Source organism: Calypte anna, chromosome Z (genome assembly GCF_003957555.1).
Source record: "Calypte anna isolate BGI_N300 chromosome Z, bCalAnn1_v1.p, whole genome shotgun sequence".
Lineage (NCBI taxonomy): Eukaryota > Metazoa > Chordata > Aves > Apodiformes > Trochilidae > Calypte > Calypte anna.
Window position 1 is genome coordinate 50253220 of NC_044274.1, and position 16588 is coordinate 50269807.

Genomic DNA, 16588 nt, shown 5'->3' on the forward strand with positions numbered 1-16588 from the left:
TCTGGACACACTCAAGGAGCTCTATGTCCTTCTTATGTTAAGGACTCCAGAACTGGACGCAGTACTACAGCTGGGGTCTCACAAGAGCAAATTAGAGGGGTCATCTAGTTCCAACCCCCCTGCCATGGGCAGGGACACCTTCCACTAGACCAGGCTGCTCAAAGCCCCATCCAGCCTGGCCTTCAACATTTGCAGGGAGGGTGCATCCACAGCTTCTTCACACAGGAGTGTGATCTGCTCCAATGTCCCCTCACCCTCACAGAAAAGAATTTCTAACTACTATACTGAAGGATTTTTTAAGATTTGAATAGTGTGGGTGTATAATAAAACACAAGTGGTGTGCAGCAGTTCCCTAGTCTTCAAAGACCTGGACATTGGTGTGACACCTGCAGCCAGATGATAAACAGCAAGGGCTGGCTAGTACTGCTTCTCCCAGGGGAAAGGAACAGCCTGTCCCTGAATTAATTCTGAGTTACAGAGGAGATGAGCATAAGGGACATACATGTAGCTTAGCTCAGCTGACAAGACAGGAAGTTTGAAGTCCAGCCAGATGTCTCATACTGTGCATCACCCCACACTGCATCTCTTCAGCCAGCACTGAGCAGCAGGGAGCAATCAACATCAGTAGCTGAGGACAGAGCACCCGAGGCAGGAGAAATCCTTTTCACTTGAGCAGTCGGTGGTGTAGCATGGCAGACTTGGCTGCTGCTCCTGTCAGTTCACTGAACCTCTGGACACAGACAAGCAGAGGGATCTGCAGCAGCAGCCACATGGCTTACAGCCTTGTGGCATGGAGTTGGAGATGGCATGGGTTTGTGTATATACAGGAAAATGAACATTTGTTAAGGTCCCAGTGTTAGGAGTTTTTCTCTGCTTCAGCTGCTTGTCACAGCTATCAAGCTGGAGCTGAAGAGACAGGTGCTCTGGAGGGGAAGAAACGGTGTGTTTAAAATATGGCCCAAACCAGAAGGTTGTGATTTTTAGCAAGCAGCAGGTAGGAAGTCCAGGACCTGTGGTTTGTATGGGTTCTCCAGTCAAATAGCTGCAGGGTTCCTCCCTTTAGCAGGGAGGAGAGTGAGATGTGCTGTGGGTGAAATATCCACAGTGAGTGGAGGGAATGGAGACCACCACCTGAAGTGAGTGCTGAAATAGATCTGTCCTCTTCAGGAGCTGCAGCATGGTAAGTGAGCTGGGAGCTCAAGGGATCCTTCTGGGGAGCAGAAAGGGTTCAAAACAGCTGTCCTACCTTTGCATCAGCAAGGGAATCCTAGGGAGTGTCTGTAGCTCAAGCACTGTGCACTGGGAAGTCTCAATATCAAGAGCATCATCTATAATCCTACTGTACCAAATTCCTCACCTCTGAGAAGAAACTGCATTTACTACCTGTAAATGCAGGAGATACTAAACAGAAGTTGTTTCACTATTTTCTCTATTCAGTTGTATTTTCTCTGCCTCTCACTTCAGCTGGGATCTCTTCTATGCTGTAATAGCTGACAAGACACCTACAAGCTCTGAGTGTGAGGTGACAGATTTCCACCTTGAATCAGGTGAGTTGTTCCGAGCACACAGATGAATGGCATAAAAACCCCACCCATGAGCAGTGTTTTAACAGCCGGGGGCTCATCTCAGGCTGGATGCCCAAGCAGTGCCACCCTCAACAGTAGCAGAGCAGGCTGAGAGATGCCCTGCAAGCAGCCCAGCCTTTCACCAGCACAGTAGCATCCCATCTCTTCTGTCAGGGAAAGGGGCTGCTTGCAGAGAGAGTTACATTTGTCAGCAGAGTCAAGATGTCCTAGTATGACAGCAACTGGACTGTGTAGCCACTATCAGGGTCAGACTAGGAATGGTTTTGCCATGTTATATAACTCAACATCAGTGAAAACTAGCTGTCCTGCAAAGTGTCAATATGACAACCCCAAGAAAGGATTGCACCCTCCTCGTTTGCCCAAAGGTTTGTATTTCATTGAAGATGCTTTTCCCTTTTGACATTCTGCAGTGATGTTTTGAACCCTGTTTAAACTGCTGAATTTACTTGCTTTGTTTGTTGAAATTCCACCTCATAGAGCATTCAGTCTCTGCCAGTGGCTTAAACAAAAGTAGTGCTGGAGCTGGCAAAAGGAAGTGCAGAGCAGAAGAAGACCTGTGATATCCTGTGAGGAGGCACTAGTGTTAAGTGAGGAGGTGGTACCCCATCATCTCTCATCCTCTGACAGCTGGGATGTTGGGCCAGGGGGTGAGCCCCCTCCTCCCTCTGGGACTGGTACCCTTGGACCACTATTTGCCCAGGCTCCACCTGCGTCAGGTATGGAGGCAATGCAGGGCACAGCCTTGCCAGCAGCTGCTGCACCTCTGTATGTGGTGCCCTACCCTCATCCTGAATACATGCCATCTACAGATATTATTTTCTCATAAAGAGAAGGGCATAACATTTAAGGGGTTAAGGGCAGTCCTGTTTTTGAGGACACAGAGAATTACTACATTTGCAATGAGACTGGGTAGGACATCATGTGTCAGTGGTTCCTGCTGAGCCTAGAGGCAAAATGCAGAGCTGAAGATGCCACAGAGTGGATGACAAGTGGCCTTAGCACCTCTGTTAAAACCTAGAATAACATCCACAACAAGGATCTGATTTTAGCTTTTGTACTGATGTTATACAGAATATTTGTAAAGCTCAACACAAACTCCTACAGGTGTTGCATAGGAAACACAAAGCTACCCACGTGAGTAAGGAATTGCACAAGTGTGGAGGTGGCTCCTATCCTCCCTCTAACCACCAGTTGATTGGAGAAGGGAAGTTCCCACACCTCATCTGCTGGGATGTTCTTCAGCCCCTGGACCTGCCTCCTTCTCTGGGCGCTCCACTGGTGAATACTATGCTTGCCCAGATGACCCCAGCTCTTTACAGGCAAGGGTTTAAAATATGTTTATATCATTGTTGGTATGTTTTATTCTTATTAGATCACCTCACAGCTGGTACCAAAGACAGCCATATTGGTTTAATTGCAGTGTCATTTGTCCACTTATTTTTTCTGCTGAATTTAACCAAATCTTCAGTAACTGGTCAAATTCTCCCACAATCACTCTCTCTCCTTTACTGAAGATATTCAAGGAGTAGGCTGGGGACTGACACAGCAAAGTCATGCACCCCATCCAGAATCAGGATAAGTATCTGCAAAATGTCTGGAAGATGGGGAGTGAAGGGGTCATACAGTAATCCTGATTTTCTTAATCTCTTCAGAAAATGAATGTGGGATGAGAAAAATGAATGAGGCTGATTTTTCCTGCAGCCCCTCCTGGTCCTGCAGGATCCCAGTGGTCTCCAGGGCACGTCCTACCACTGTGACAAACCTCCCAGCTATCCTTTAATGCAAATGAGGGCTAAACCCTGCAGTTTTTCAATAAAACTTGTAATTCCCAAAGAACTTCAATGGATTTCAGCTTCCAAACTCTTTTGGTGCTTCTGATAATCTTTGCCTAAAATCACAGTATTTAAACAACTCAAAGCAAGAACAGGAAAATTAATTAATTCACTCTTGGTACATGGAGTAGTTTACTAGTTAGTTCCCCATAGCAGTTTTAACAAACTTTGAATACAGCTTGATGTCAAAGTTAAAAAAATTTGTTTTCCATTTTCTTAGTATTTTTATGCTCTTGAAACTGACACAAATATGGCAAATTCGCAGAAGTGCCTTTTAGATATGGAGCAGTATTGTAGTTTATGTTAAACCCTAAAAATTATAGTATAAGTTCTGAGCCACAGGTGAATAGACAGAATAAGATTTATTTATTTGCTCTTTGGCCAACAAGTTGGGTGAAAAAGCAAGCAAATATTTCCCTCCACAAGCATTATCAATGAAATCAGAAGCAGCAAAGGTTAGAAATAATATGATCTGGAATTGCAAAGTTTTAAGTTTTGCTGAATCAAAGTGACAATTTGTCAGGGAAGCATAAAATAGAAGGAGACAATAGCAAGAAGCCTGAGATGGAGAAAGGGCAGTTAATGTCTGCAGAGTATTGGTGGTTCATCCCAGGTCAGGAGAAAACAAGAGTATACCCTAAAACTAGTATTTCTGCTGACTTCCTGATTTTTACTGCTTTTCAGAGTTATGAATTTTCATTCCCACGATCATCTTTTGAAGTTCTTTCTCAGGTTTTCCTTGAGGACCAGGATTGGAGCAGTATCATAGAATCATAGAATCATAGAATCATAGAATTGGCTGGGTTGGAAGGGACCTCAGAGATCATCAAGTCCAACCCTTGAACCACCGTTGCAGTTGCTAGATCATGGCACTGAGTGCCACATCCAGTCTTTTTTTAAATATCTCCAGGGACGGAGAATCCACCACTTCCCTGGGCAGCCCATTCCAATGACGGATCACTCTTTCCGTAAAGAAATTCTTTCTAATATCTAACCTAAACTTCCCCTGGCACAACTTAAGTCCATGCCCTCTTGTCTTGTTGAAAGTTGTTTGGTAAAAGAGCCCAACCCCCACCTGGCTACACCCTCCTTTCAGGTAGTTGTAGAGAGCGATGAGGTCTCCCCTGAGCCGCCTCTTCTTTAGGCTGAACAACCCCAGTTCTCTCAGCCTCTCCTCGTAGGGTCTATGCTCGAGTCCCTTCACCAGCCTGGTTGCCCTCCTTTGGACCTGCTCCAGAACCTCAATATCCTTCCTGAACTGGGGGGCCCAGAACTGGACACAGTACTCAAGGTGTGGCCTCACGAGGGCTGAGTACAGGGGCAGAATCACTTCCTTGGACCTGCTGGCAATGCTGTTCCGGATACAGGCCAGGATGCCATTGGCTTTCTTGGCCACCTGGGCACACTGCTGGCTCATGTTCAGCTTCTTGTCGATCCAGACTCCCAGGTCCTTTTCTGCCTGGCTGCTCTCCAGCCACTCTGTCCCCAGCCTGTATCTCTGCATGGGGTTGTTGTGACCAAAGTGCAGGACCCGGGAACATGTCCTTGGGAACTCCCAAGTTCTCTTGATTTCTGCATGAAAGCCATGTCTGGCTGGGAGAGCTGTGTGGGTTTGCCTGCGTACATCCTGCAGAGCCCCTGTGCTTCGGGTGCAGGTGCAAGACCTGGAAGTGAGTGGATCCCTCAGCCCCGGGGAGATGGTAGCCCCAGGCTATAAGCCTGGATGGGATGCAGGGTTGGCGACTCAGACCTGGCCGGTGGGGGCTGCGGAGAGCTGCGTATCATCGAGCAGCAGGAGGGAGGCAGGGAACCGTGCAGGTCCAAAGTGCCCCGGACTGCAGAAGAGGAGGAGGAAGGGATGCTCCTCATTCCTCACTGGAGTAACTGGAAATAAATCCACCGTGTGAGTGTCCTGGCCGTACAAGGATGGGTTCTCTTCCTCAGAGCTTTTCAGCTCTGCCAGACAGATAAGTAGAAAAGACATCTGCCAGTGAGGGGAGTTCGAGTGGCTTAGAAATTTGTGGCTGTGATTTGGACCCTTGTCATGCCCACATACTGTGTCACTGCGAGAGGAATTCAGTTACCATGGGTTACCCTATCGGTACGGGGACCAAGTGCCTCCCCCCCCAACAGCTCTATAAAAAGAGTCTCTCCAAGATACCCCAGCAGCTCCTGCCTACCAGCGCAGACCGACAGAAACTTGGCCACGGGGAGAGAGGGCTGCCAGAGGAGGTGTCAGCATGCTGTCTGCTTTCCAGTTTCAATGCCACTTCGTTCTCATCTTCCTGGCAGCCTCCAAAGGGGACACCAGATACCTAGAGGTGAGCAACTGGGCTGACAACTAGAACACCTCACTGTGCTTTGAGCTGCTGTCTTTTAATTTGTATTCACAGCTTCTGAGCATCGTGCTTTTTCCTCTCTCCTATTCCCACTCCTCCTGAATTAAACCGACAACCAGGTATCATTTATGCAATAGATCTTGTCCCCTTTTCATTTGTTTACCCTTCCTTTTCTCAAACTTACATCTTTGCTCAGGGTTTAAGGGACTTGCTGTGCACTGAGCTGCTGAGCTCATCTCTTCGGTGCCGGGTTTGGTCCCCTCTGCTGTGGGCTGGCAGCATTCTGGCTGAGCCCTTCCAAAGCTGCACTATTTCTGGAGGAGGCATTTAATTTGCTGGTGCCTTATCCGGAAAGGTGCAGGCAGGGGGCTGCATTTCACTGTGACCCAGCCTCTTCTTGCCCTCTTTCCTTCACCAGGTGAGGGATGCTGGCGAAGATGAGCCCTTCCTACTTCTCAGCGAGGATCTGAAGCGAGAGCTGTCTGCAGGGCAGATTTACCGGCGGTCGCTCCGTGAGTTTCTTTGGTGCTGTTGGTGGGGACTGCCAGCAGGTGGGAGAGCCCTGGGGAGAGCTCCGGGGCTCAAGAAGGGGGAAAGGGACTATTTGGGGGTGACAGAGTTGATGGTGCTTTTTTTGCAGAGAACGGAGAAGAATGAAAACATTTTAAAATCTCAGAGAAACTGTGTTGGGGGGGAAAGGGACTGAGATGGAGCTCTGTAAAGAAGATGGAGCTCAGAGCTGATATCCTCCTGATAATGGGAGGAGGATGGAGAACATCTACCTATATCCCTGGGGATGGTCACATTGCCAGAGGATTGGGCAGGTGGGAAAGCTGTGGTTAGGGAGAACTTTGATGGAACGGGATGCATTCTTGCACTCGTACACATACCCACACACACCAAGTTTTCTGCTCAGAGATGCATGGACATGTCAGCCCCTCCTGCCCCCCCTCCTCCCATCACACCCTTGTGCTCACACCTGTGAGTTCCTATTCATTCTGGATTGATCAGCAGGTTCCTAATTGCTTCAGCTGGGTCTCCTTCTTCTCCCTGCCAGCCAGGTCTCAGTGTGGGGCTCTCTCTCTATTCTCCCCACTGCCCTGTGCTGCAGGAGCTGGTGCTGGAGCAGGCTGAGGCAGCAGTCTTGTGTCTCCGTTTCTCCAGGATGCATTGACATGCTGAGTATAGAAGGGCAGTTCACATTCACTGCAGAGCAACCACAGCTGCACTGTGCGACCTTCTTCATCGGAGAGCCTGAGGAGCTCATCACCATAGACTACAACTTCGTAAACATTGACTGCCAAGCGGGTGATTTCCTGAAGGTAAGAAAGTGGCAAGTCCTGCTGCTCTTCCCCTTTTCTTCTGTGATCTGACATGTGAGACATTTACTGCATGTGGAAGGGGCAGGCAAATGTGTGGGCGTCTGTGTGTGTTTGTATGTTCTGAACAGACATTCACAAAGCAGCTGTCTCTAGGAGGGCTGTTCCTCCTCCCTGAGGGACTTTGGGAACAAGCTGTTCCCCCTCACCCCCATAATTACCACCTGAAAACACAGTCAGATATAGGCTAAGGATCCCTCCCTCTCCAAACTGCAACACTGGGTCTTCTGCCAGGCTTTTCTTTCCCAGGAACACCTCCACTGTGTGTGCATACCTGGGAGACCAATTAAGAAATGTAATGAGTATGAGCCCAGCCCCATTAGCCCCATTAGGAGGGTTTTCTTATTGCAGCATGAATCACACAAACCCTGCAGATATATACAGCTTTCTGAACAAACTTTATTGCTCCAGGACCACCCATTGCAGGCCACTTAACATCAGATTAATGAGTGGATTGTTGCAGGGTTACTTTCAAATGGCCCTGCTGGAGCATTTCAGGACACTGGCTATGAACAGGAAGAGGTTAATGACTCTGAGTTATTTGTATCCCAGTACCGAAAACTTTTACTAGCAGATTTTTGCTGGCAGGCAAAATCAAGATCTGGACAGAAGGGGCCCTGGCTGTTTCCCTTACCTTGTACCCTGCCCTTTGCACTGCAGTGGCCATGCACAGCACAGACCCTCCTGTTCAACCTGGTGAAGAGCTGAGCTCTGGGTGGGAGGAAAGCTTCCTTTCAGCTGTTTATTGTGTCCCACTCTTGCCAAGATGCTGTGCCTCTGCTCGCTTTACCCTGGGGAATTCTGTCCCTCCATTCCATACCCTTGGCTGGGATATCTCCCCATGTTGCTGCAGGGGAAAAAATTTCAGCCTCTTGACTGTCCAAGGATTTTGCATGTAGAGTTACAGTCACTTAGGAAAAATTCTAAGAAATCTGTAAGTCTTTATAGAGGTTTTCTACCTTTGAATATGGGATTCCTAATTTCTGTATTAAACTATTGTGTTTAAATAGGCTTTTCCCCGTGTAATTTGTGCACCCATATCTCATTCCTTCAGAAAATTTATAGATCTGGCAAATCCAGAGACTGATCCTACAGCTTTTCCATGAGGAAGTCCCACACATATTCACACTAGGATTACTCACCAAAGCAATGGCAAGATCCAGTCCTTGGATTTTCAAAGTGTTGACTGGAGCATAGAAGGAATTAACTGGGTGCAAGTGGCTAAGAAAGAACTGAAAATGCAAGGCAGAGAACTGCACAATGATACTAGAATTAATGATTTCTAGTTCTAACACATTTCCCTGAAGATGGTGAGGACAAATAGTTGATATATTTATTGTGATGGAAAGAATTGTTGAGGCTGCTGCTTAAGGCCCAGCCAAATTGGCAGCGTTTTTTCTGCTTTCTAGTGGTTAGTATGGGCTGAAAGACCAAATGCAGGAGAGAGCGATACCTCTGCCAATAACTTTCCCCTGAGTCTTTACTGTGTTCCAATACCTCTGGAAGCCCTCTGAGCTCATCAATGGACTCAATGCCCAGAGTTTGAGAGGGTGGCTTACCTTTCATGTGGCTTCAAATCAAGCTGGTCAAAAATTTATCCTAGTAACAATGCAGTTGCAATAGCAATAAATAAATAAAATTTAAAAAAACAACAAACTTATGTAGATGTGATGATGCTGGAGCAAAAGGAACTGCTTCCTTCAAGAAAAAGTCACCCAAATTGTCACCTGAAGGAAACAAAGACATTAAAATTTACATTTAACCCTTTCCTAAATGCAGACTGAAGCCTGAAAAATACTTTGTTTCTTTTCTCTGCTAACAGAGCCATAACCAAGATCCTTGTTTTCAATTATTGAACCCCTGTAGGTATTTGATGGCTGGATACTTAAAGGAGAGAAATTTCCTAGTTCTTTGGACCATCCCCTCCCCACTTCACAAAGATATGTAGACTTTTGTGAAAGTGGAAATATTCAGAGGAGCATCAGATCATCACAGAACGTGGCAATGATCTTCTTCAGGATTCATCAGCCAGGCAATGGATTTACCATCACAGTCAAGAAAAATACCAACCTCTTCCGTAAGTCTGCATTTTATGTTGTCAAATAGGCTTGCATTTGGGGTGATAAGGAAAATGAATGTGTTGGTTTGCACTGAATTCTCTCTTCGGTGTTATCTGTGCTGGCACAGTTCCAGCCATGTCAGTGGAATCACACACACCTTCATGCCTGAGGATTTGACTCGGCCTCAGTGTGTCTCAAGGAAAAAATAAAAATAAGAGAACTCTTCCATCACAGCCACAGATGTTCCCACACCAGATTGCCCGTTTTGTGGTGTTACTGCTAATTAATTGGTGCTGTTGCAAAGAAGAGCTGGCTGAACTGTGTTTGCATATATTCTCTATTTGCCTTGGCAGGACAGAGCACTTCCAGACTTAGAGGAATATGGAGACCTTGTTATTCAAAGTTCAGAACCAGAAGGATCTTTCTTTCAGAGATCGCTTCCAATCTAATATTGTCATGTTTCAGCACATTGGGCTATAACAAAATATTAATTGAGTTCAACATCAGCTATTTCTAAATCTAGATGAATGAGAAAGAAACATATTTGAAAAAAAATCAACAGCAAAACCTGTGCATTGAATAGTTGTGTGTTAGTTATGTCTGACATATGATCCCAAGAATCTGATTGCAAATTATTTCCCTAAGCCTCTGAGATGTCAAGGCACAAATACTGGTCACCTGCACCGTTTTCCCACAAGGGTACGGAATATTTAAATCAGACTGGCCTAAACAATATCTCTTACCTTCTTCTCTATGCAAAGAATGAAGATACCTGTCCTGTCCTTACTACAAGTTGTTCAGACATAAGCCTGCAATCTGGGTCTTCATGCTGGTGTGGCTGCAAGCCTGTGAATGTGATGCTGGAGTTGGCTTGTGACAGTCACCTGCCTGCTGAAGCACCTGCAGGCCTCCTGGTCTGTGTGGAGGATCCCTTGGGTTGCACACACAGATGATAAGCTGCTCCCTTACCTGAACTGTTAAGTTTGAACTTTAAGATAAAATCATTGTGTGCCCCCTCAGATATCAATACGATATTTTACAGGATAAACAATCTTATTTAAGAGAATAGGATGTAGAGGTTTGCTGGCAGTATCAGGCAATAACCAGCCAAGGCTAAACAAAAGTTATACATCCATATTTAGCCTCTTTCAAACTAGCAAACAATATGAGCCTTCAACAACACAAGCCCCTGATGTATTTTGGCGTGTGAGCTCTCCCATTGACTCTTCATGCTCAAGTTCTGCTAGACCTTATGCTACATGGTGAGAATAGGCTGGGGATTTTTAGGAAACAAATACCATTCAAGAGCCTAGGAAAATGCCATATGCATATTTTTTCAGAATTTGGTTGTAACTCTCAGCAGTTAAATCATCTGGGTTTTGTAAGTACTTGAAGTACATGATGTTGCTACATGCAGTGATGACAGCATCAGTAACTCCTGTTCCTTCTCCCATGCCCCAGCTTGCAATGTCATCTCTCAGACTCCCTCTGGAAGGTTTACCATGGTCATTCCTCATCAGCACAGAAACTGCAGCTTCTCTATAATCTACCCGGTAATGATAAAAATATCGGATCTTACTCTGGGACATTTAAATGGCCTCTTTTTAAAGGTGAGTTGTTTGCTTTTTAAGACATTACTACCATGTGCAATTTTCCCAACAGAGGGGAGGGGGGGGCTGCAGTGAGGGTACCGTGTGACACTGGCTGCTAAGGCAGTTGTGCTCCCCATCACGTGTGCTCATGATGCAGCCTCTGGTTTCCTCCCAGAGATAAGAGCTGTATCTGCCTCTTTTACTATTGTCTCTGTAATGTTGCAGAAGCAATCAAATTATGCAAAGTACTATTAATACATTTAAACATCACTTGCATAACAAGGGGTAAGAATTTAATTCGGAGTGCTCTGCTGGAGAGCTGTCTGTGTTTAACCCAATGAAAGCAGCAACCACTTCAAGCAGAGAGAGGATTCATTGGTTGGACTGTGAGGTATCAGCATGAAACAAATACAAATGTCCCCATAACTGACTCCCTGCTTGGTGTGTGGAGCATCCTCTGCTTTGTCTACTCTGATAGCACAGGGCTGGGGTTTGGCCGCAGGATTTAGTGCTTCATGATGAACAGACAAGAGAGGACAAGAGCTATTTGTAGCACTCTGTGCCTAGAAGGTTGCAGAAGGTGCAAATTCCTAAATATTCAGAAAGATAAGAGCAGAAAGTTTGTTTTCTGGTGTCAGTGAGAACTGCCAGCCTAGGGCCTTCATGAGGACTACAGGACTACAGTCTGAGCAGTAGTCAGGGCCCACAGTGATTGTATGCAAGGTGCTGGTGGAGGCAGAATATGAAAAGGCAGCAATATAAGAGGCAACTGATAGAAACTGACAGACAAAGAACCAGTGACAGTCTCTGACAGTGAGAGACATTCCATAGAAGCACAAGCAAGCAGGGTGAAGAAGGTCTGGTATGACTTTAGTGGTCCCAGTCCCAGGGTGCAGATTCAGTAGAGAAAAGATTTGAGGAGGTCAGTGATGGGATGTATGGAATTTTCAAGGATGTTTTCCTTGAAGTCACGCACTGAAAAGGAAGAACAATTATGCAGGCACTGAGCAAAGAAAGAGCTGAGTACAGATAGGAAGTGCTCAGAACAAGGATCAGCCTTGCAGTGCAAAAAAAGGGACCAGCAACTGGCCAGACAGGAAAAATTCAGCTTACATCATCATGTTTGAGGTGGCCGAAGCACTACACAAGGTGTGAACTTTAAATATTGGGTGATTTGGTTCAAGTCAGCTCACATTTATACCCTTGCCTTACATGCTATATTCACAGGGACTCCCACTCCTCTATGTCCATTTTGCTTACACAAGAAACAAAGGCAAAAGAAGGCAAATACAATTTTAATCAAATGCTAAGCTTTTTATATACAGGAGGTACCTACCTTCCTCCCTTACAAATAAGCTCAAAATAACTGTGTGTCCAGTTCTGCAGTACAAGCTGCTTTTGATCTCCCTTCTTGACATCTATGAACCAGTATCAGCAGGACTGCTGGCTCAGGATGGCTAGAAACCAAATGTTTCCCAAATGAGACTGTGAGAGATTGGCCAAGTGAGTTGACTTATTTACCAATGGATAAACAAGGGATGAGAGCAGAACAACAAATAAAGAATTCAGGCACCTAAACAGGAGCACGGGGGTCACAGCTCAAAGGTGCACAAGATGCACATGCTTGATGCTTTTGGCAAACAGCACTAACTTTAAGGAAAGTGATTGTGGGTCTAATACACAGTGAGTGGTTATCATAACACAGACCTACTCTTTTGGTTAGTTCCTACTTTAATTACACTTTGCCAGAACAGTGCATTTTAACAACACTTACTTATAAACTAGCACACATAGTGGAATGTAAATTCCTGTCTGCCAGTTAAGTGTGACCACACACGCAGTCTCTGACTTTATTTGTTTGATTACGTGTCTAAGCATCTGGAATCAAGTTGCTTATCTGCACTAAAAGCAGTTGCACAAACACCTTAACCACTTGACAGAAGTTATCAGGGCACCTTTAAGTCTTTCTTTGGAATCCCTTAAGAAAATTAAGTGATTAATGTAAAATTGGAATAGTATTGATCAGGATGAAGACAGCCTGATTTCACACAGGTTTGAGCAGAGAGGACTCATAAAACCCACTGTTGACTGCAATAATGTCTAGGAAATTGCTACACTTTGAAGATTATAACTTTCAATTTCTGTCTTTTTAGAAACCAACTTCAGGCTGTGCAGGAGTGGGAGATTTTGTAGAGCTGTTGGGAGGAGCTGGCTTAGACCCATCTAAGATGTTTCCATTGGCTGATCTCTGCCATTCCTTTCATGGGTCAGGTGAGAACTCCTTCTTTCACTTCTTATTCTACATGATAAAATAATTAACCAGAGAAACTGTCAAGAGGGCATAGTCTGAGGGCTCTGCCAGGGGAGGTTTGGGTTAGATACTAGGGAGAAATTCTTTACAGAGAGGGTGATCAGGCATTGGAATTGGCTGCCCAGGGGGATGCTGGATTCTCTGTCCCTGGAAGTTTTTAAGAAGAGACTGATGTGGCACTGAGTGCCATGGTCTGGTAACCATGCTGGCAGTGGTTCAAGGGTTGGACTTGATGATCCAACCTGGCTGATTCTGTGCATTCCTGCAGAGCAACAACTACCACACACTCGTCTGCCTTCTGGCCACAATGCAGATTTCTTGCTAGATGGGTGAATTTTAAATGTAGCAGAACATGAGAGCTGAAGCTATTTGTCTGTGTGGCTGGCATCTGTGACAGAGCACACTCACAAATGTCTCCACTTGCCCCTGCACTAGTCATTATAACAAAATTCATTTTCTTTTTTTTTAAAGCACTTGTCCTGTGACACATCATTAGATTAACTAGATGAGCCTGGAAATTAATAAATTAAAATGGAGCAGCTACATTTTCCAATGAGGAGTTTTTTCTTACTTACTCAGCATTTCCAAAGCCTTTTTTTCTGCTGTGTAACCCAAACACATACTTCAAAAAGCCTTCTAGCTCCTAGTCTCTGCTTTGAACCCTGGAGCTTTGAACCTCTGCTTTGAACCCCAGGGGAGCTCTGAATCTGTTCCACAGTCATGCTGCATCACATAAAAATAAGAATTGCCAGTTTCCCTAGTATTCAGTACATCCAAGTATGATGTGTTGCAGTGATGCAATGGGCCAGACCCTGAGGCATATGGCTTGTTCCTTGGATGTCTGAATGAGTGCACTTTTCTGCATGTTAGATAACAGGAACATACCTGGCAGTTCACTGCTGATGTCTCCCTTGGCTTTCATCACACCACACCTTATTGGTCCAGGCCCTGTTCAAAGCTTTAACCAGTAAGCACTGGTGCTGAGCAAATACCAAGCACATTGATGACATTAAAATGTGCTTTTCTGGTAGTATGAAGGAAAGAATATCCCATCTCAGTAGACCACACTCTCCCACTGCATTTTTCCTCTGGAAAGAAAGGTGGTCCAGGTTCCCCAAATAAAATAGATTTTACCAACCACCTGCAAACTCGCTTCTATAGCAATGGTTAGTGGTACACTTGATTTTCCCCAGTGCAGGGCATTGCCATTTGAGTTTGTCTTGGTGGGACTCTCATGACTGCAAAGAGCCTTCTTATGGACAAAACCACTCATTCCTTTAACAGGAAACATTTCAGTGTTGTTAATTGTGGCCACCTTCAGGACAGAGTGCCATTACCCCTGCCCTTGGTTGTGATATCTAACAGTAGCAAACCTTCCCAAATGCAAACACACAGAGACCTCCACATGATATCTATCTATACAGAGATGAGACTGGGTGGATGGGAAGTGAGTGGCGTTTGCATGAGTAAAGGCTACAACACAACAGTTGATAAATATATAAGCTGTAGTAAAGTAAAGCTAAGTACAGAAGAAGGTGTTTAGTTAGCAGTCACCACTGGCCAGTCATTGCTACAGACAAATTTGGTTTGTTCCCAAAATGTACCAATCAGTGCTCTGTGATTCCCAAAATAGTGTGTATCTTTTTCCCCTCTGTCTCGTGTAAATGTATCTTCATACCTTCTCTTCATCTTTTTCTCTAATTAGCCCAAATGAAGATTGGCTGTGACAATACTGTACTGCGAATGGTGTCCAGTGGCAAACACATCAACCGTGTGACATTTGAGTATCGTCAACTCGATCTGCAGGAAACAGAGAACAGAAAGGAAAACAGCATTGAGGAATTCTGCTTTCCTAGTATCTGAAGAACCAGACCACACATGTTCACAGAGCTAATGAAATAAGGTTCTGGTGAATTAAAAAAAAAAATGGATTTTACTTTTAGCCAGCTGGTATTATCAAGCTTTTCTACAGTAAAAGCACATGAGCTAGCAGGAAAAAACCACCAATGTATTAATCCTCATTATTATCATGGCATTTTTTCTGCAGTATTTAAGCTCATTTACTACACCTACAATCAATAGCAGGAACAAAAAGCTATGTTTCCAATATAAATATTATTAGAAAAATAGGCACAAACCTAGTGTATCTAGTGTGAAGACATCAGAAACCCATAATAAGTATAAGCTTCATGAGTAACTTTATTCTTTTATATCAGTTGTAAACAAAAAAAAAATTGGATGGTGGCATACACTTCCAGTTTTGTAAGAGGAAACCTAACATTAGTGTGTAAAAACATTCGTTTATGATTATTAATGTATTATTTATTTCTAAAGACATGTTTTTAATAAAAATTTAAGCATGGAAGCTTCCTTATACAAATCCAAACATGAATAAATGCATTCAAAGAGTTGGCAAAATGTTATTATGTTGTATTTTTCTGAAGAGCTCTTCTAACATTCTCATTAAACTTCCTAAGTCTGTGCAATTTTCAGGAAATTATCACTTTGAAGATATCTTGCTGTAAGACTGTGGACTATTAAAGTAACATTATGAGCAAAAATTTGGATGGCCAAAGTTGCATACACCATCACGTGGAGTACCCTCCAGCTGTACACTTACTGTCAACTTCCCAGTGTAATGTTTTTGGTCAGGTGTCTGCTCACCCATGGAGGCAAAGATAGACAAATACAGATTCTTTTTTTCTGGGCTTTTGAAGACCCAGAAGAGGAGTATAAACCCGGAGAGCCCGGGAAGCATAGTGCAGCTGTGGGTCAAGGTTGTGTCCTAGCTCAGAAGGAGGCACATGGAGTGATTAATATGTTTTCTGTGAGGGCTACCTGACAATAACAACAGCAAATTGTTCCTCTTCTGATGTACAATTAGTGGTCTACACTGATTAATCCAGCTGCATGCCGGATATCTTCAGTGCTGACTTTTGGCTCTTAATCTTGGTCAACAAAGATGTAGTGTCTTGAGTATTCAGCAGCTCTGAAGTTTATCCTCCACAGTTGAATTGAGTGAAAACTACAGGTTGCCTCAGACACTCACTCTGTACAGTTTTAGGAGCCCTGTTTTGACGACTGACTTATGGACAAAGAGATGTGTTTGACAGCCTGGTTAGATTTGGGTGAGTATGTCCACCCTGCAGGGCTGTGTTTATGGAAAAGATGGGGATTGTGGGAATGTTTGGCTTTATTCCATATACCCTTGAACAAACATGCTGCTGGCTACCTTTAGGCATGGAGAAGCCCTGGCTGGGGGCTCTGAGTGGGGGGCTCTTTGCTCACCATCCATGGGCTTTCTGGGCCTCCAGCATGGCGCTGGCAGAGCTGGCATGGCCACACAGCATCAGAAACATCAAATCAGTGAGAAAAAAATCAGGGTTCCAGGAAGTAACTTTTTTCATGAGGAAACCTGCAATGACAGAGGCTCTCTGTCCCCAGTCATTTCACTCAGCTCATCTTTTTTTGGGTACCTGACACTGTCAG

At 44.7% G+C, this 16588-nt stretch overlaps 1 protein-coding gene across 1 annotated transcript; it reads left to right on the forward strand.

Moving 5' to 3' along the window:
* The first annotated feature begins 5658 nt into the window (after window positions 1–5658).
* Window positions 5659–14962, forward strand: CRHBP (corticotropin releasing hormone binding protein). Its single transcript, XM_008503464.2, has 7 exons — window positions 5659–5739; window positions 6176–6269; window positions 6922–7079; window positions 9003–9213; window positions 10658–10806; window positions 12942–13059; window positions 14805–14962. The coding sequence occupies exons 1-7, from the start codon at window positions 5659–5661 to the stop codon at window positions 14960–14962; spliced, it is 969 nt and encodes a 322-aa protein (XP_008501686.1).
* The last annotated feature ends 1626 nt before the right edge of the window (window positions 14963–16588 follow it).